The sequence below is a fragment of the Gossypium hirsutum genome, chromosome D10, assembly GCF_007990345.1.
Source record: "Gossypium hirsutum isolate 1008001.06 chromosome D10, Gossypium_hirsutum_v2.1, whole genome shotgun sequence".
NCBI classification, from domain to species: Eukaryota; Viridiplantae; Streptophyta; class Magnoliopsida; order Malvales; family Malvaceae; genus Gossypium; species Gossypium hirsutum.
The window spans coordinates 61,817,006-61,837,064 of NC_053446.1; the positions used below are offsets into that span (position 1 = coordinate 61,817,006).

General features: G+C 31.7%; 2 protein-coding genes across 8 annotated transcripts; one reads left to right on the plus strand and one right to left on the minus strand.

Moving 5' to 3' along the window:
• Positions 1-1,715: 1,715 nt before the first annotated feature.
• Positions 1,716-8,212, minus strand: LOC107930728 (interaptin). Of its 6 annotated transcripts, XM_016862442.2 has the most exons (6): positions 7,799-8,142; positions 5,853-6,322; positions 3,812-5,735; positions 3,436-3,642; positions 2,121-2,453; positions 1,716-2,002 (listed from the first exon to the last, which is right to left on the minus strand). In XM_016862442.2, the coding sequence occupies exons 2-5, from the start codon at positions 6,212-6,214 to the stop codon at positions 2,133-2,135; spliced, it is 2,814 nt and encodes a 937-aa protein (XP_016717931.2). In that variant the 5' UTR covers positions 6,215-6,322; positions 7,799-8,142; the 3' UTR covers positions 1,716-2,002; positions 2,121-2,132. The 6 variants fall into 6 exon arrangements, with proteins under 6 accessions (XP_016717931.2, XP_016717928.2, XP_016717926.2 ...); XM_016862439.2 differs by having other exon boundaries at positions 1,716-2,453; positions 5,853-6,344; positions 7,799-8,212; XM_016862437.2 differs by having other exon boundaries at positions 1,716-2,453.
• Positions 8,213-14,603: 6,391 nt separating this feature from the next.
• Positions 14,604-19,267, plus strand: LOC107930741 (protein MAEA homolog). 2 transcript variants are annotated; one of them, XM_016862460.2, is made up of 7 exons: positions 14,604-15,086; positions 16,015-16,209; positions 16,764-16,886; positions 17,171-17,356; positions 17,793-17,926; positions 18,124-18,310; positions 18,766-19,267. In XM_016862460.2, the coding sequence occupies exons 1-7, from the start codon at positions 14,745-14,747 to the stop codon at positions 18,985-18,987; spliced, it is 1,389 nt and encodes a 462-aa protein (XP_016717949.1). In that variant the 5' UTR covers positions 14,604-14,744; the 3' UTR covers positions 18,988-19,267. The 2 variants fall into 2 exon arrangements, with proteins under 2 accessions (XP_016717949.1, XP_016717950.1); XM_016862461.2 differs by having other exon boundaries at positions 18,858-19,267.
• Positions 19,268-20,059: the final 792 nt, after the last annotated feature.

A 20,059-nucleotide genomic window follows, 5' to 3' on the forward strand; every position in this document is an offset into this window, starting at 1 on the left:
TCTAGTCTTGCAAAGTCTATTTTTCATCATGCTATTATCTTGTGATGTATATAATTTAAGGTAGAAAAATCGTAAATAAAATGATTAATCATTTTGTAATTTGCAACTTTAAATTTTATTATTCTTTAACATGAAAATATACTTCAAAATTGAACGCCTTGTTTTTATAACAAGGGTAAACTAATAAAATAGTCACTTTTGTTTGCCTCGGGTTACACTTTAGTCACTTATGTTTGAAATATTACGTTTTAGTCACTTATGTTATCGTTTTGTTACGAAATGATCACTTTTGTTGCATTATTTTTGCACTCAATTTTGACGGTAATTCATGATCGGATCCTCCATTGAATCGATCTTTTGTTCTTCCATTTTGAATAAAAAAATCCAACCAATCAATGGAGCACTTTATTTGATTTTTATTGTTTCGATTCAACAAAAATGACTATAAAAATGGATGGGTTTTTTAGTCAAAATGGAAACGAAAATTAAAAGAAAGAACAGATCAAGAGTTTTTTTTTTTCAGTTTAAGGATTAATTTGATGCATTTATGGTTTAGACTGGTTTTAATTATTTCGGTAAATCAAATTAATATTTCTCTTTAATTAATTTAAAATTTCAATTAATTAAATTTATTTAATTAAAAATCAATTAATTTACTTGGTTGGACATTTATATTGGCATTTAAAACTCATTTTAATTGTCACTTGGAAGATAACATATCTTAATGATAGAGTGACCGTTTTGTAACAAAACGATAACATAAGTGACAAATGTAACTCTTAAAACATAAATAGTTAAAATGTAACTTGAAACAAACAAAAATGATCATTTTGATGGTTTACACTTATAACAATGAAGTGTGAACGAAGGTCATAAAACACTAGCTGTGCAGTGCTAGATTTTATTAATACCTCATCTATTCAATGCTCAACAACTTAGACCAATAATCATCATCATTCAATACCCAAACATTATAACTTTTTTCAAATCATACGAGTATCCCAGATCGAGATATAATCATGTAGAGGAAGTACCCTCCCAAAGGTTTTAGGACAGAAATTGTATCAATTGAGAAATTTCATTGACCAGATGAAATGGAAGGATTTTAGGGTTAGCATTTCAATAGCAAACACCATTTACACATGTATTGTTTTCGTTGGAATCAATCGCTAGGCGTTTAGCCACTTGTATATCTTTGTGATTCAAAACCTTACAAGAATCAGTTCTCATACTTTGCATATTATTTTTTGCATGCTTTATAATCATTCAACAATCGGTTCACCCTAATTCCAAATAGATATGAAAAATTGTATAAATCAATGGAATATTTTCATTAATTTTAGAGAGAATCCTAAATTCTTTTGTAGTCAGATTACATAAATAAGAATTTTCTCGATTATATAAACAAAATAATCCACTATCAATGTAAAACATAAAAGCAAACAAATCCACAGATTTATAAGAAAATAGAAAATCATAAACTTAGAGAGAGAATTACCCTCGGTAGATAAAAATTTACACACTTTCAATTCTTCTCCTTCGTAGAATATCACATAAAGATAGACTAAACCAATTGGAAAAATCATCTTGGAACTCAAGAAAGAGAAATGCACCTATACTACAACAATCTATTAAAACGTTAAAATGAGCTTGAATAGAAGAATTTCTTCTGGTTTTATGACCCATATGAACTACCAACTAGGATGACTTTATAATAAAGAAAAAGAAGATCTGTAAAATTATTTTAATTAAACCGGTCGGTCCAACCAGTAATACATCTAATAAGAGGCCTTAACAATTTGATCTTTTGCTTGAACGAAGAAATGCATCTATTTTTGCCTATACATGTAGGATGACACAACAATCAAATTCCAAACATATACTAAAAAGACAGAAATTTCATCTGGTTTTATGAGATGAAAACCAACTACATACAATTTGTATGACCTTTATAACAAAAGAAAATGTGTCCCCTTTCTTCACTTCTTTGCTCGCCCAAAAACTTCAACAAAGAAAAGAACAAAAAACAGCCTCAAAGAGCACGAATTCAAAAAAGTATAAAAAGACCTATATAAATCTATGAACAATATGTTCAGCCACCCATAAAACTGAAAACCAACCTTTTTAGCCGATCATTCCAGGAGGAATTCTCGAGTCAAATCAGGACTACCAAGAAGGTTAAAACTTTTGTTGTTGCTTAAGGTGTCTTTCAAGATTGTAATTTGGCCTTCTTTTAAAAGTATATCCTCATCCAAAGTTTCTATCTTCTTTTTTAACACCTCAATCTCTGAGTTTAATAACATGTTCTTCTCACTATATTGCTTCACCTCTTCCCACATCAAGTCTCTTTCTTTGGAAACCTTAGGTAGTATACCCCTCAAGATAGATAGTTCCTTCATTGATTCTTGTAAATCGTTCCGGAGACGGCTTATGTTGTCATCTTTCTTTAGCATCTGTTCATATTAAAACCAAATAATTAGACAAATATGAAGGGTGTCTTATTGTGAAGGGTAAGGCAGCAACGCAATGGTAACGACAAGTGATAAAGATAACAAAGGTTCAAACTTCAGAATATTGAAAACACAGAAACTGGAGTAGCACAAACATCAAGCCAACCTATGTTTCTTAGTCTCTTCATTTTTCTTGGAGTACCCGTGTCAGATGCGAAATTTGGACATGAGTATGGAGTTAGGCCCTCCAAGGGTTATCCAAATACATGGGAAGCTTAGGGAAAAATAAACATAACCGTGTTGGACAGGGATACCCAAAACTTGCACCCAAGTCCAAGTAAAATAGATTTCAGCTACCAACCCTAGTTTTTGTCAATTATAAGCAAGCTTTGGTTGGTAGAGTGGAAAGAAAATTGGAAGAATAATTGAAGGGGTAGAAATTTGAATGGAAAACATAATTTGTCTTTCCATAGGAGTGCTTGGTAGGAAAGATGGAAAAGTGGAAAGAAAAATTACTTTTTCTTTCCATCCATTGCTTGGAAGGGTTGAAAAAGGAAAGGAAAGAAAGAAAACATTTGAAAATGCATAATTTTGAACATACACCTCTTTCTCATTTTCTCTCCTCTCCTCATTCCAATTTGAAGGATTGATTTTTATGCATTAGGATGGAAAATGATCATCTTTCCTATTTTCATTCCTCACTTTTCTTCCCTACCAAGCACACTCAAAATTTATTTGCTTTTTACTTTTCCATTCCCTCCTCCCATCCCTCCACTTTTCCACCCAACCAAGCAAAGCCTAAATGATTTGCAAATGTGCAAATATAGCATATGCAAACAAAAAACTAAATATCAGAAACCCAAAGAAACCTGAATAGCTGGATAGTTACTGGTTTATACCTGCTACTCACTCACATGCAATATACAAAGGAAGATTTTTATGCACAGATACAGAAAACTTATTACATTTAAGGATCAAATGCTACCTGCAGTTCAAGATCCTTCAATCTGTGGGTGAGGCAGGAAATGTTGTCCATTGCATTCTGTAATTCACATCGAAGGATATCGTTACCTCTCACACCTGCTGCCACCTCGGCTTGCAACTGTTCGACTTCAAGCTCTTTAGAATACAGCTTTTCTCTCAACAAATTTGTCAGCAATGTTTCTGATTTAAGCTCCGTTCTTAGAATCTCCTAAAAAGTTTAACAAAAGCAGTGAGTATGAATTTAAAAGAAAATAAATAACCATGCTTGAAAATAAGAACCAAGTTTCATGAATAAACATTCTTAAACAGGTGATGAGCAGTGAAACCTCTGAATTGATATATATTAATGTCAACCCTAGGCTTTATCAAGAACTTACTTCTGAAGATTGGTTATTGAGTTTCGTAGATTCCGAGTCAGACTCTGAGGCAACTGGATTGGATTTCTCCAGCAGCAAAGCGGAAATTGTCTGCAAACTCCTTGTTAAGCTTTCAATTCCACGTTTAAAGCATTGCACCTTTACATCAGATTCAACAATAAATTGACTATCTAAACCCTGCTGAGTTTCTTGAAGCTGACTAGTTTTTCCTTTGATGAACTCAATTAACTTGGAAGACAAATGAGCGCTCTCATTAAGCATAGATAGTCCTTGATCCTGCAAATAGTATACACGATTCCGCATTTCCTTGTCAAGCTTGAAGGTTAAGGCTCCAACGTCTTTTCCATTACCTTTTAAGCGATTCAGTAAATCGATATTCTCATGTCGAAGAGAATCAACTTCATGCCTACAAGACTCCACCACCCTTCTTAATGCCAATTCTACACCAGTCAACCTCATTTGCTCCATTTGCAAATTTTTCACCCAAACTTCATTCTTTTCCATGGAATGCTTCTTCTCGATCTCCTGATTATATCCTTCTCGCAACCCTTCAATTGTTTTCTCTTGCTCTTTGCAGGTTCGAAATAATTTGGTAATGGACTTATGCATCTCCTTGCACTCCTTATCTTTCTCTTCAAAATTTCTTCTAATGCAATCAATATCTTCAATTGCAGCTTGATGCTTCTCTTGCGACTGAGAGAGATTTTGTCTTAGAACTTCATTCTCATCATTCAGCTTTTCGACCCTTCTAGTCAACTCTTTAAGTTGTTCGGCAGAAGAAGTCATCATGCTTCTGTTTTCTGTTTCCTTTTCATTGAAGGAAGAGACTTCTCTCTGAAGTGAAACATTTTGCTCCGCTAGCTCCCGAACTCGTTCGCGAAGCCTTTTCTCTTCTAACCGATGCTTCTCAAGCTTAGACGACCAGTCACTTGACCTTCTATCTAACTCCTTTTCCAATCCCAATTGTATCTCATGTTTCTCTGTCTCTATTTTTTTTGTCTGTGACTCTAATTCTGCCCTTGCCATTCTCAGTTCATCCCTAGCATGCACTCTCTCTGCAATTCTAGACTGTAAAAGTTCTGAAACCTCAAGTGCCAGGTTTAATTTGTCCTCTGATAGGTGTCTAATGGTCTCAATGAGAGACGAAACATTAAACCCAACGTCACGAAGAAAGGTTTCCTGCCCAAGAGCTTCAGAAAGAAGCAAAACTCTCTCCTCTGCTTCTTTCGATCTTCTTTGTAACTCCATATCTATATCCTCTTCTGTTTGGGAAGAGTTCAAACCATTAGAACATCCCCCAAAGAAACAATGTTGCTTCTCCAAGCCAGAGAAATCCTCATGATATCCAATATCATTTTCATAAGGCTCGTCTGTTACACAACCTTTTTGGGCCAACATATCCAATTTGGACTCGGGGCATCTATTCAAGTATCCACCATATACATCTTCAGTGGTGATCGGAATATGAAGATCAAATTCTTTTGAACTTGATCTCGGGATATGAGTCTGAGAAAGCCTTTCAACCACATTCTTTGCAATCATCCGGGGTGACTCATGCCCAAATCCATTTTCCACCCAATCTCTAGATGAGAACTGATGACGCGTGCCTTTGGCTTCCCTAAATGAATGAAACTTGTTTTTCTCTTTGACACTATCTGTTGGAGACGAAGGAGCTGTATACTGAACTCGTGGAGGAAACCTCCCGCCACCATTTCCGAAATTATTTCTTTTTGAACTGTTCTTTGACTTGCTACTTTCCTGCAGCTGTTCTCCATCAATATAGCGGTCCACAACTTTACTTGACACATTGCTAGAGCAAGAGGAAGAGCTTCCAGATGAATCATGGCGCATCCTCGAAGAACCAATAGCCGCCACTTCACATCGTTTAGCCTTAGACTTTTTCTCGGGAGTAACAGCTCTTCTCCTGGAATAAACCACAAGAACACGAGTGGTATACCTTTAGATTTATACAAATAAAAGAACAAGGTATGATCAACAGTTTTTATACTCCACACATTAACAAACACACCAAATTCCTTACCGTGATGACTGATCATACTGCTGGTGTGAAGTAATATTAGGAGACCTATTTTGATCATTTGAGGAAGGAAAATCTTGTTGTTCTAGACCATCAACAAGAAAGGCTGCTGATGACAAAGAACGACTCCTTCGAAGAACTGGACTGTCACAAAAGCTAGGGCTATCAGGTATTTGCTTTCGAGATTTTCCAAAAAAACGTATAGGACTGAGAAAACCGTATTCAGCCTTATCACTGTGTTGATCATTCAACCCACTTTCCAATGTGTTTTCCCAGAAAACTTGCTTGTCCGCCGACCGTGAAGGAACAGCAGCATTGTTATTACTACTGCTAGAGGAAGATTTGAAGAAAAACAGCTTCTTCATCTCTATATATCATCAACAAGAACAATCAGTTTTATCTCACAGAATTTCTGATACAAAATCCAAATCCTTTTATAACACGACCTTCCAGAGAATGGGGCCTCAATTAACCTGGAGATATAATACATAAACCCTGAAAGTTAATCAAAAAGGAAAAAGGGGATCAAACAAACACACAAAAACATCATCAAAATCACTAGAGACAGTGGGGACAATCTATAAAGCAAGTACCAAAGAAACAAATCTTGGTTAAGAAAACAAATACATAAAATACAACTCATATCAACTTCACAGTATAAGAATTATATATCATATAGAAGAAAAAGAAGCATATGCAACATTGAGATACCAATCATGAATCAAAAAGGTACCTGATACATAGAAATATGGACTGGAAAAGCAATGAATATGAAACTGAGGTTTATGATTCATTTAGTTGGAAAAGCAAAGCAAGACAGCAAAATCAATAGATGTTATGTTATCCGAACTTTTCATTTTTTTTATAGAAGTACATGTGTTCGACATTTGAACCGACACATTTCAGACATGAAGATGAGGTATGATACTCTAAATATAAGAAACTATTAAAGCATATATGTATGTAGAACAATGGTATGCAATTTAAAAAAAACTAAAATTAGAAATTACAAAGCAAAAGTTAGTAATTAAGATTCATAGCAAAAAGAAAAAGATGGTTAAAAAAGAAAAGGAGAACCTGCAAACAGTTATAATAACTATAACAAAAGAGCTAGGATCGTAGAAATCAAACTACAAGAATCAGGTTTACCCATAAATTAATAAAACTAGAAAATGCAAAAATATATACATATACCTACATATATATACTGATATGTACTGATTAATTATTACAAAGCTTTATTTTTATAATTTCTGCAACTTTCAGTAAGCTTGCGAAAAGGGTTTTTTTTTTCCCATTAAACAAACAAAACTATTTTTATAAAAACAGATAATCTGTCAGAGCTGAGCTTGAGATTCAATCTAAAATTAACTAAATCACTACCAACCCCTCAAGGTAGATTTATCAAAAAGACCAAATTACCCTGATTCACCATTTTCAACTACTGAAAAACCTCTCAAAAACCCCTTTAAGAAGGAATAACAAATGAAAATAATTTCAGAAAGTTCTGATGAAATAGAAGAATATCAAGACTGAAGATCACCAAATAAATTTTAATTCAATTATGGGTGAAAAAATGAAAAAGAATAGAAATGAAATCAATCTGTTGGAAATTGACTTACAAGAAAATCAGAAGAAAAAAATTATAACTTTTGTAACGGATCATGAGAAAATAATCAGTGAAAACATTATTTTCCACTCCACTTTAACTTTCTCAGCAACCAAACAGACCCACGTGAAAAAGAAAATAAACAGAGAGAGACTCACAAAATCCCCTCCCCCCCCCCAACTCAGCTTTCTCTTCAAACGGTCAAAAAAAAACGCCCAAAACATACCAAATTTAAACTAAAACCAAGATAATAAAATCATGAATTCAACGCTAAGAAAGAATTAACCTTAAAACATCAGGAAAAGAATAAAAGATTAAATCTTTGCATTTAATTACTTACCATTAAATGAGTGATATACGGTATTATTTTTTTCTCAGGAAAATTCAAAATTCGAAAATTAAAAAAAAAAAAGGAAAAAGAAAATACAACCCCCCCCCCCGAAATTTAAGGGTTTTAAACAGGATTATCAAAGACAAAGTGAAAAAAAGAAAGTGTGCCAAAAGCAAGAGATTGACAAAAAGGAGCGGAGTCAACGGCGTTAAAGAACGGACGGAAATTCAGGATTTAACGGTGACGGAACATGTCGGCCGTTCAGAGCAAAATGATGAGAATGAGTGAGTGAAGGAGAGAAAGAGAAAGAGAGGCGGCCAATGGCAAGAGCAAAAGGAACGTTTCCTTTTTTCCGTTGGGTGGGGAAAATATGGGAAAAGGCTGAGGGTATTTTCGTCATTAAGAGAATCTTTTGAATTCTGTTTCGTTAAGGGCGCGGGGGGGTGGGGGCGAGGTTTTGATTGGGTGGAACAGGGTGTAGAGAAATTTCGTGTGGGTCCCACGGTGGGAGGATGAATCTGGAGCGTTATTGGTGGGGTCAGGTTTTGACCGTTATTTCTAAATCTAAAAGCTTTCACTAATCATATAAAACAAATTATGATGATTTTTCTAATTAATTTAGAGGAAAAAATATGTTTGAAAACAAATATTTTTCCAATTATTAATTTTCAAATTAGATTTAAATTTTTAAATTTGAAATATTATATTTGATAATCTGAAATACCTACAAAATAACAAACTTAGTGTCTTTTACCATTTTTTATCATTGTTTGACAGGTATCTTCCTCCAACAGACCTCTCATGAAATGTGATGGATCATTAAGAATAACCAAATGATCTAATTTGTCTTCATTTACCTAAGCTAAATGATAATCCGAAATTTAGTTTAGATTATTTAAATCATTAGTATTTGGTGTCATTGAGGCTTTGGTTATGTCATTAAAGCAATGGTATTGAGATTTTGAGCGTCTAATTCGTTTTTTCATATAATTCTCTGAATAATTCCAATGTTGTTTTAAGACTGGACCAGTTTATTAGGACTCCTTTGGATGGCGGTATATTTATTTGCGATTAGTATAAAAACAACGGTAGCATTGAGATTATATAGTGTAACAATATTATAGCGTGTTAAGACTCAATCCATAAATAGGGGGATAATGCGCTTCAATGCACTCAAACTCACGTTCTCCTACATTGACAACAATATTTATACCAATTGAGTTAAAACTCAATCAACAATATTCATCGAGTTTATTAAAGGAACTTCCTATTATATAAAATCGAATTCTTGAAAGAATCTCTTAAATAAAATTTTAATCTCAATACTAATAAAACTCAAGAGATTAGCCCCAAATGCATCCACATAAACTTCAACATTCATATTTTTTTAAAGAAATTAAAAATTAATAACAAAATTCCTTAATTTAAAAATAAAATAAAAAATAAAAAAATAATCACTTGTGTTTCTTCCTATGTTTTCTATAGATTAGTCAAAAAAGTGATGTCAATCACATCATAAATCTTTAAGAAAAATCAAGTAATACTAAAATAACATTTCAATCAAAATCTATGTAATTAATTTAAATTTTAATCCTTTATTTATCTTTTCATGTAAGAAAAAAAACCACAAACTTATAAAGGAGTACTTCCAAGGACCAATTCTTGCAAGCTAATAAAAACAATAGATGGCAAATCAAAGCAATATATATATACATACATAATCTCTTTTTTTTTAATTTTTATTTTTAATAATTTGTATAAAAATTTCAGATATACATTTTAGGGGACAAACAATTTTCTTTTTTGAATACTATAATGTAAAATATATAAAAGGTTTGGAGGATAGTGAAGGGTAAGAACCCTTACAAGTTACAACCCATTTTTTCTCTTTTTACCTTTGAATGCAAGATATAGATGGCAAATTTTACAATGCAAGGTAGTGTATAGCCTTGCCCAAGTTTCTACATTAATTTGTTAAAGCTAATATGTGACCAAGTACCAACTTTTTTTATGCATAATGACCCTTTTAGCCCTCTAATTTTATAAAAAAAAATTATTTTAGTTATTTATTTAATTTTTTATTTTTTTAGTCCTTAAATTTTTTTGTCAAATCACCCCGAAGTGAATGAAAAATTAGTATTTTTTAACTTTGTTGGCATTGCATACATGTGGATTGCCATGTAGACGACATGCAAATATTTAATTAACTTTTTTAGAATTTTAAAAATAGTTTTTAATTAAATGCTTGCATGTCATTTATGTGTATGTTACGTCAGTAAAGTTAACAAACATTAAATTTTTCATCTATCTTGAGAGTGGTTTGATAAAAAAAATACAAATTCAAAGCTAAAAAGGGTAAAAAAAAATAAAAAAATAAATGAATGACTAAAATGATTTTTTTGTAAAGTTTGAAGGTCAAAAAAAATCATTATGCCTATTTTTTTGGGTAAAGATTATTTTTAAATTGGTAAAAAATATACATCAATGAAGAATTGTTGATATCAATCATTTATTACAAATTAAAGTAGGATACATTATGTGATGTAGACGTTAGGCACTGAAGACAGGACATGTGGCTTTTTTTTAGGGGCGGAGTGAAAGGAGAAAGGGATAGGGAGAGAGGAAGAGGAAGGGAAAAGATGTTTAAAATATATATTATAATATTTTACGATGTAAAATAAATATTATATGTTTAAATTGGTGAAAAAAAATTCAATATATAATATAAAATTTATTTTTTAAAATATATAAAATTATTGATTTTTTTATTTACTTAAAAAAATTAGAAAATTTTGTGAAAAAAAGGGTTGATGGATTGTTAAATAATATCCCAAATTCATAAAATAAAATAAAAATTGTTAAAATAAAGTCTAAACATCCAAATCACAATATGGGAAAATCGAGAATTGAGTGAATTATCATAGAGGTTTGAAAAATAGAAGAAAGAAAATCAATAATTATACCGACCCAAATTTGACCCTACCATCAACCCTAAGTTTGTGTATTTCGATGCGCAATTTACCATGTGTGTGTCTTTAATTTGTCATTGTCGTTAGTAGGTTTTATCTAATTTTTTGTTTGTTTGTGTTTTTACATTTATTTGATTCTACTTTGTATTTATGTACATATGGTTATAATTATACCTATAATTATTTTGTATTTATACTTGTAAATTCTAAAAAAATCGTGAATAGCTCACCATTTAATATAAATAACAAATGAGATTTCGGTTTATCGGGATCTTTTTTTCTTAAAAAAAATCATTCGAAAACGTCACGATAAAAATAATTATTTTTGTTGGAATAGTGTTCCTGAGAAAATTTAACGTTGGTATTCTGATTGAAACGGTTAACAATGTTAACTATTTGGACTAACTACATTATAAAAGTAGAGGGACCAAGTTATGTCAAAAATTAAATTTCAAGTTTCAACATAGTTTAGGGTCCAAAAAAGAAAATTGACCATTGTCTTATAATATATATAAAAAAAAGCGACACAAGCCTAAAAGAAATGAGAATCAATGTATCACTCTCTAAGACTTTTGAGGTATTAAAACTATATATAATAGCGTAATGTTTTTAATTGAAAATTTAACGACATTAACTTTTTGGACTAATTAATATCATTATAAAAATATAAGGATCAAGTTATGTTAGAAATTAAAGTATAGATATTAAATCTCAAATCTGACATATTAGAGGGATCCTATCAAACATGGCGATAGATTAATTTTCTTTTACAAAATCATAGAGTAAAATTTGAAAGTTAAATTATGCTTCAAGCCTCCGTACACTTTGTGCTTTTAGAATTTAGTTTTCATGTTTTTATTTTTAAGAATTTAGTTAATTTATTTTTCAAATTTAAAAAATAAGGTCAAATCGTTAACACAATCAAATTCTACTAATAAATTCACTTGAGTGATATTTTGGAATAAATCAAAAAACTCACATGATAGCTATATAACAAAATAAGAGATTGTAATGGCAGTGAATTTAATAGTTATAACAACTCTTAAAAAATACGTCATTTTTTAATCAAAATAAAGCATATGACCTAATCAATCACATTGTAAAAGTCGAAGCACCAATTTATATAAAAAAAAGTTAAAGTATAAAGACTAAATCTTAATTTGAGTGTAGTATAATGACCAAAATTGAAAATCGACCATAGTTATATAATATGTAGAAAAAAATACAGTCCATGCCACTTTGCCATGATGATAGTCTCTTTTTTTTTATTTTACCAAAACATTCATATAGAGTTGAAAATTTCACTTTTGACCTTTTGACTACAATTAACATTTTGTATTCTTGAACACTTATCGGCATACAAAGGATGTAATGGTAAAATAACAAGCTAACTATCGCATATAAAGATATAAATTATTTGGACTAACTAATATCACTGTAAAAGTAGATGACCAAATTTTATTAAATTAAAATATAAAGACTAAATATCAAATGTGAGTATAGTAGAAAAATTGAAACTGCAATCTTACTATTATCTTATAATGAGTAAAAAAATGGAAAAAGTAATGTCATTAGTTAGTCCAAATAATTATCACTATTGATAATTTTGATAGTTTATTTGAATTTTTTTTAAAAGAATATATTCTAACTCATAATGCCAATTTTTTTTTTTTGTAATAATCTGAAGTAAACATTATAAAAAATAAGGATTAAATTGTTGTATAAATTTAAGTAAAGATTAAATTTTAATTTAGGCATAGTAGAGGGACTAAAATGATATTTAGCCATATTTCTATAAAATGAAAAAGAAAAAAGAAGAATGGTTGAGACACATGGCTATATAAGAAGGTACCTTGGACCTTAGGTTATAAATTTTTATATAAAATATCGCATCTCAATTATTTATTTAATATAATTATAATAATCTATATAATATATAAAACAAAAGTTTGGGAGAATATATTTTTTTATTATTAATTTTATTATAGGTTTTTATCATATTCTTTTTTATATAATGTCTAAAATTACTCATAGCCCATTCCCAACCTTAAATAGGAGGATAATTTGCTTTAGCGCACTCAAACCCATGTCTTCCTACACTGACAATAATACCAATATCAATCGAGTTAAGACTCAACTGTGATAATGTATAGTACGGTATTGAGTGCAGCCCATTTTTAATGTTTGATTCCTATTAGTTTTTACCAATTTTTTTCAATATAAAGTTTGGGCTTAGGTTCCAGAAAGTCAAAGCCCAACTATTTAGTAAAAGCTGTTGCTTCTCAAACATTTAAAAGAATGGTAAATTGCATTTATGGTCATTAAACTATTAGTAAATTAATGTTTTAGTCACTCAACTTTAAAAAGTTACCACATGGTCACTAAATTATTCAAAAGTTTTCATTTAAGTCATTGGATTGTTAAAATGCTCTTGTATGGTACTATTTGTTTGCAGCACTTGCACTAATTAAAAGCTCTCCTTCTCTTTTTCTTCTACAGGTCATTTTTTTTCATAGAACAATTTTGAACGTCATGAATCTATGAACCAAAATCCAAACAACTTTTGTCTTCAATCTCCAACACTGAGTGTCAGATTGACTTAGATTTAAGGTATATTCTTTTACTTGTTGATAGGTACTAATCTATCATATCAATCTTGAATTGTTGCTTGAAGCTTGATAGTTAAACTTTTTTTTAAAGACATAAACTTAACAGCCCAGATGACTTCAATAAAAACTTTTGAATAGTTTAATGACTTAAATGAAAACTTTCGAATAGTTCAATGACCATTTTGTAACATTTTGAAGTTGAATAACTAAAATGTAAACTTACTAATAATTTAATAACCTTGAACATAATTTACCTTTAAAAAATTATAGTTAAAATGTATTAATTTATATTCGAGTTGACATAAACAAATTTTTTTAATATTGTGATTAGTTAATAATAATAATTAGTGCAAAAAAAAAATCAAACTCAACCTAAAGTTGTATCAATACTATTTTGTATCCATAATATTCAAACTTGAAACCTTACTTAAAGAGTATCACGTTTCTTATTATTCAACTCGATAAATATCGGTGTTCTAGATAGAATTTGTATGATATTTGTATCTCACCCGAATTTAAGTACATATTATAAGAAAATTAATTGACTCAATATTAGTTTAACTGGCATCATTGCTATTACAACAATATGAAAGTCCTGAGTTCAAATGCACTTAAGTGCACACTATATTTTATTTTAGAGTTAGGAACAAGATTTTCAGAATCAAACATGTGGTCAAATTGATTAAGCCATCAATTTGTCGCTCTAACTAGTTCTACAAAAAATTATAAAAAAAACCGTTTCAACCTGTTTGTAACGTTTTGTGTCTAAACCGGTCTAAAATATTTTTTCGGACCGTTAATCCAATTGATTCTCAATCCAATTAGTCTGATTAGCCGATCAAATTCAAATAACCATGGTTAGAAAGTTTATAGGTTTTCTTTAAAGAATTGTATTAAAAATAATATTACATACCCGACGCGACCCGATTTTCTTTTTTAAATTATTTTGTTTTATTTAATATATGAAAAATATTAATTTTAAAATTTTTTAAGTACTTTTAAAGGTAAGGATCAAATTGACAAAAAAGTATAAATATCAAGGGGTAAAAAAGTTATTTTACCTTTGACACCATTAACTTTAATGGAAAAATTAGATGTAGGGACCAAGATATTTAAATAAAAAAAATACATAGACTCAATATCTCAAAATTAAAGTATAGGGACTAAATTTTAAATTTCAAAAGATAACAGAGATTTTTGACATATTTAAACCAAAATAATCTTACATACCCGACCCGACCCAATTTATAAACACATCTATTCACAACCCTCGTCTCCTTTCTACATCTGGAAATCGTTGTTGTCCTCTCCAGTCTTCCATTGAAAATTCTTAACCAAAAATAATTAAAAAAAAATCCCTTTTGTTTGAATTTCCCAATGGAAATCGATCCCCTTCCAAATGGCACCGGTTCCAACGCCGCCGCAACAACCACCGAAACCACCGTCACGGCAACCTTACCCACCGCCACATCAAACACGACGCCGTCATCCAAGCTGAGCCAGCTGACGGAATCGTTGAAATTGGAGCACCAATTCTTGCGTGTTCCCTTCGAACATTACAAGAAGACGATCCGAGCGAATCACCGGACGGCCGAGAAAGAAGTCTCCGCCGTCATTTCAAGCGTTGCTGACATAGCTGATAGTAACGAAATCTCCAAAGACGACGCTGTTTTGAGTCTTACTTCCCTTGTTTCCCGTTTGCAAGGCCTCAAGCGCAAGGTAAAAGAAGAGATTTTTTTTAAAAATTTTATTTCTTTAATTAGTTTTATTGTTTTTAAGTTAATTGAGTGTGATATAGACTGAAGTTAGCAAAGTGTACTCTTTTCAACTTCCTGGAGACGTAAAAGGTAAGATTTTGAATGACTTTGAATGAAAATAGCTGAAGTTTAAAATGGTGCAAGATCAAATCTGTGTATATAAAATGAAAGGGAATATCAAAATTGAAAACTTGACGGCTTACTAAAATTTGATACTATGACCAAGTAGAATTAAATTAGTATTAGAGCAAGGATAAATTGAGAACGCATTGATTTGTATGGAAGTTGAAATTATGGACAATTTGGAGTTTTGAATCTCATCATATTTAATTTGGGAGAAAGATGAAGTTTAAATGCGAGAATGATATATATATATATATTGTATACCCGTGTTTATATGTTTGTTTCACCAATTAGCATGTTTTTGAAGTTCAAGAAATTTGTTATCCAATTTAATATGTAACCTTGATGCCTTCGTAGGTAGTGGTTTCTATATATTTTCATCTTCAAAAATATGACCATTTGATGATTTCTTTCTTGTTTCATCGGTAGAATTTTGTTTTTGCCTGTCTAAGCAATTTTGCTGTCATTTTGTGTTCAGTAATTAAAAAATTAGAATGATAAAATAAATTTGTTATCCAAAGTCATGTTGCTTTTTCCTAAAGTACTTGTGTCCAACACTTGTGTTTGACTCACATTCAGACATAGGTTTGGAGGTCTGATCTTCCAAATATATGGAAAAACTTATAATAAAATTGAGCATACATGTGTTGTAATAGCCGTATCGGACGCTCATCCTGATTCTAGGTAACATAGATCCTAAGCGGTTAGTAACCCCTCTAAACTGGTGGCTAGTGAGTGACTGATGCCTATACTTTTGTGTCATTCAGTTGGAAGAGGGGAGTCGAACAGAGAACTTGCAGTTGCAGAACTGTCGTGCTCGTCTTGATCACTTAGAATCTGTGGATGCTGAGAACCTGTCAGAATGGAATAACGTGCGATTCGAGCGTATCCTTGTGGACTACATGTTGCGTATGTCATATTATGACACAGCAAGGAAGCTTGCTGAAAGTAGCAAAATAGAGGTAAATTACATGCATGTTTCATTTGATATGTAGGTGTTACAATTGTCATTCATTGAATATTAAGTTTTCCACTTAAAAAATTTTCTCTAGCTGTTTCTTATTGTGGCTATTGGAGAATATGAAAGCACTACCATGTTAGTGTTACCTTGAATCAGCATTGTCTCGTCGTCTTTTTCTGTCCTAATATACACTGTACACACATTTGAATTTTCTGGATTAGAAGATGTCGCCATTCATCGGTGTTCCTTGTGGCTTTTTTATTTCCCTTCAAATGCTTGTAAACATTGTTGTGCTCATAATAATAGTTGAGGTCCAATAGGAACTTCATGCGCACTGTAGCAATTAGCATACATTTAGAAGTCACTGCACTGCATGAATTCTGCATCATGTGCCACCCTTCTTGGAACCAATCTGGTTTGACCATTATTTCACAATGTCTCTGCTGTTGCTTGAAGTAAACAGGCGATTACATAAGAATAAATAATTAAGTTGTGCAAAGTATCGTCTGCCTGCAAATAGTCCCCCCATAATTTAATTAAATTTTTATGTTCCAGGAACTTGTCGATCTTGAAGTTTTCCAAGAAGCTAAGAAAGTTGTTGATGCCCTTAAAAATCAGGAGGTGGGTCCTGCTCTTGCATGGTGTGCAGAAAACAAATCACGGTTGAAGAAGTCCAAGGTATGCACTCATTGTGTTTTCTGAATTGTCATGATCATTACCGTCTTTGAGTTTCACTCGATGATGTTTTAACTCTTTTTCAAAGCTCCAATTATCTTAGAGTTGGATATAATTGAGCTTTCATGATGCTATTTAATTACTCTCATAATTGCATTCATTAAACTCAGATGTTCTTTACTCTTTAGTACTCTGTCAAGAATTTGTGGGTGTCCCAGCTTGGATTTAGCTGTGATTTTACTTTCTGTCCGGGAATGTGTCTCAGATTTAATCATTTTTTATTACAGAGCAAATTTGAATTCCAGTTGAGACTTCAGGAGTTCATTGAGTTGGTACGAGCTGAAAACTACATGCGTGCTATTTTGTATGCTCGAAGGTACCTTGCACCATGGGGAGCTACTCATTTGAAAGAATTGCAGCTAGTCATGACAACATTGGCCTTTAGAAGTAATACTGAATGTACAAAGTACAAGGTGAATAATATTATCCCTCTTTTCATTTGACTACCGGTTCAGGTTAGTTTAAATGCTTGGGATGCTCAGTTGCATGAATAGTTGATGAAAGAATAAGTAATGGGAGCAAAGGCTAAACCAGAAGCTGTCTGTCTCAGTTTATTTAATGAGGTCAATTGTTTATTTTACATGATTGACAACATTGCAAATGTGGAGCATACTTTTAAATTAATTTTGATATAGAGAGATGATCTTGTTTTGTGTTTGACACAAATATGTTTATATTCGTATAAATCAGCTAAAATTGTATTATTATTAAAACATTACGTCTTCACTTTTGCCTAAATTTTGTTCCAACACTGATCAATCATGATGCTTTCTTGCACATCCTTTGGCCTTTACTTTAAGGCTTTATATTTGAACGATGCTCATACAACTTGTTTTGATACATTTCCAGGTTTTGTTTGAACCTAAGCAGTGGGACTTCCTGGTGGATCAGTTTAAACAGGAGTTCTACAAGTTGCACGGCATGACCCTGGAGCCATTGCTGAATATTTATCTTCAAGCAGGCCTGTCTGCATTGAAAACTCCGTATCCATACAGTAGCTACCATTATGTGACTGCCTATTTGTTTATCCATATTTATCTGTCGTTCAGGGACTTCAGTGATTTTAGCAAAGCATGTTTGTTAACACATATGCTGGCATGCATAACGATCAAGTTCTTCCGTACAAGCTTTCATTGTTTTGATATTTCTGCAACTACAATTTTTCCCTTGACATAATTAGATGCTGTTTTGAAGATGGCTGCACCAAGGAGGACCCACTGTCACAGGAAAACTTCCGGAAGTTAGCGATGCCATTGCCCTACTCGAAGCAGCATTATTCAAAGCTTGTTTGCTACATAACCAAAGAGCTAATGGATACAGAGAACCCACCTCAAGTCCTGCCTAACGGCTATGTCTACAGCACTAAGGTTCGTATTTTACCTCACAAACTCACTTTTCTACTGCTGATTTTTATTTTTCCATTGGATTGTCTAGTGCTTGAAAGAACAGAGCAGACAAACCAGTCAAACCGGTTAACCCAGGAACTGGTGGCCTGTTCTGTCCGGCAGTATATGTAAAACCAAGCTTTCTTTGAACTGGTGGAAAACTGGTTTAGCCAGAAAAAAAAACATTTTTTAAGCAATGAGATTTGGACATTTATATTAAAGACTATACCCCACTAAGTAAAACACATGTTGTTAATTAGAGGCTGTCTAGGAACCAAACTTGTGACAGATATCAACTAAAGACTTGAACACAAGTCTTTTGCCACTTCCCTTGTGGTTCAGACGATGACTAACTACTATATTTATTACTTATTTAACATTCAAATTACTTTATATATGCTTAAAGCTATTCTGATAGAACTGCTTGATCCAACCAGTTGGACCCTTGCTTCTCAGAGAACATTAAGATCGACAAGATCCCGGTTTCCAAATGTCAGGCCGGTTTTTTTAACCATGTCTTGTGTTGTAGGCTCTCAAAGAAATGGCCGAGAAAAACAATGGTAAAATTACATGTCCGAGGACTGGTCTGGTCTGCAATTATTCTGACCTGGTTAAGGCCTATATCTCATAAAACTACACCATCAACACTGCAAAGGTAAAAAAGAAAAAACTCTTCCTGGACTGTTTCCTCTTAATGTTAGTGGTAAATTTTATGCATCATCTGTAGATATATTTCTCTTCTGCTTTCGAAATTTTTGGAACTTCTCATTGTAATCTTATTGCACCTTCAGCTTGTTCACCTCATGTAAATAATGCATCCTTTTTTTTTTCTATTTAATTTTCTGGTAATTGTTATCAGCTTAGTGTTGCTTGTTTTGGTTAGCAAAAATTTACTTGTATTTATGTTACTGGTATTTGGATATAATTACGTGTTTAGCATTCATATGTTTAATCTTTAATTTTGTTTTATTATGATTGCATCATGCGCACATGTTTAAATACATGAATATGAACATTGAATATAAATATTATTAACAGAGATGGAAATTTCTGATAACATTTGTGGATTAATTGAATCTTTTGGCTCAAAACACGAAGAAAACATGTGAGCTAATATATGTAAAAGAGAAATCGGGTTTGGGACGTCACCTTGTTCTAATTTCAATTCCATCACAACACTCAAACGGCTTCCTATTATCCTATCTAAACATCAAAAAGATAACTGAATTTTTTAAATAGTTAATATGAATAAATGGAATTTGGTAATTTTATTCCAAAATGTAAAAAGCAAAAGCACTTTAGATTTCAGCTAAATAGCATGTTCTATTTTAGAAGCTAAGCTTCTGATTGGAAATCACATTGGAGCCTCCGTGTGGGATTTTATGTAACACTGTATACAATTTTATGTGTTACATTGAACTGAATTAACATTAATCGAATTTTTTAAACTCATAACCGTTAATCGAATAAATTTTTTTTCAAAATGAATTAATTGGAATTCGGTTAATTTGGTCGGTTAACTGAATTAACTGAAATATTTACTTTTTTATTTTTTTTGTTAAAATAAGAATAAAACATATCAAAAAATAAATTGGTAATGTTCATTTAACTGAATTAAGCAAATTTAATCGAAATTAACCGAATTGGTAATATGTAATATTAGTTTTTTAAAAGTTCGATTAATTTAATTGATTATCCAATTTCAAAACGAAATAACTGACAAACCGAACT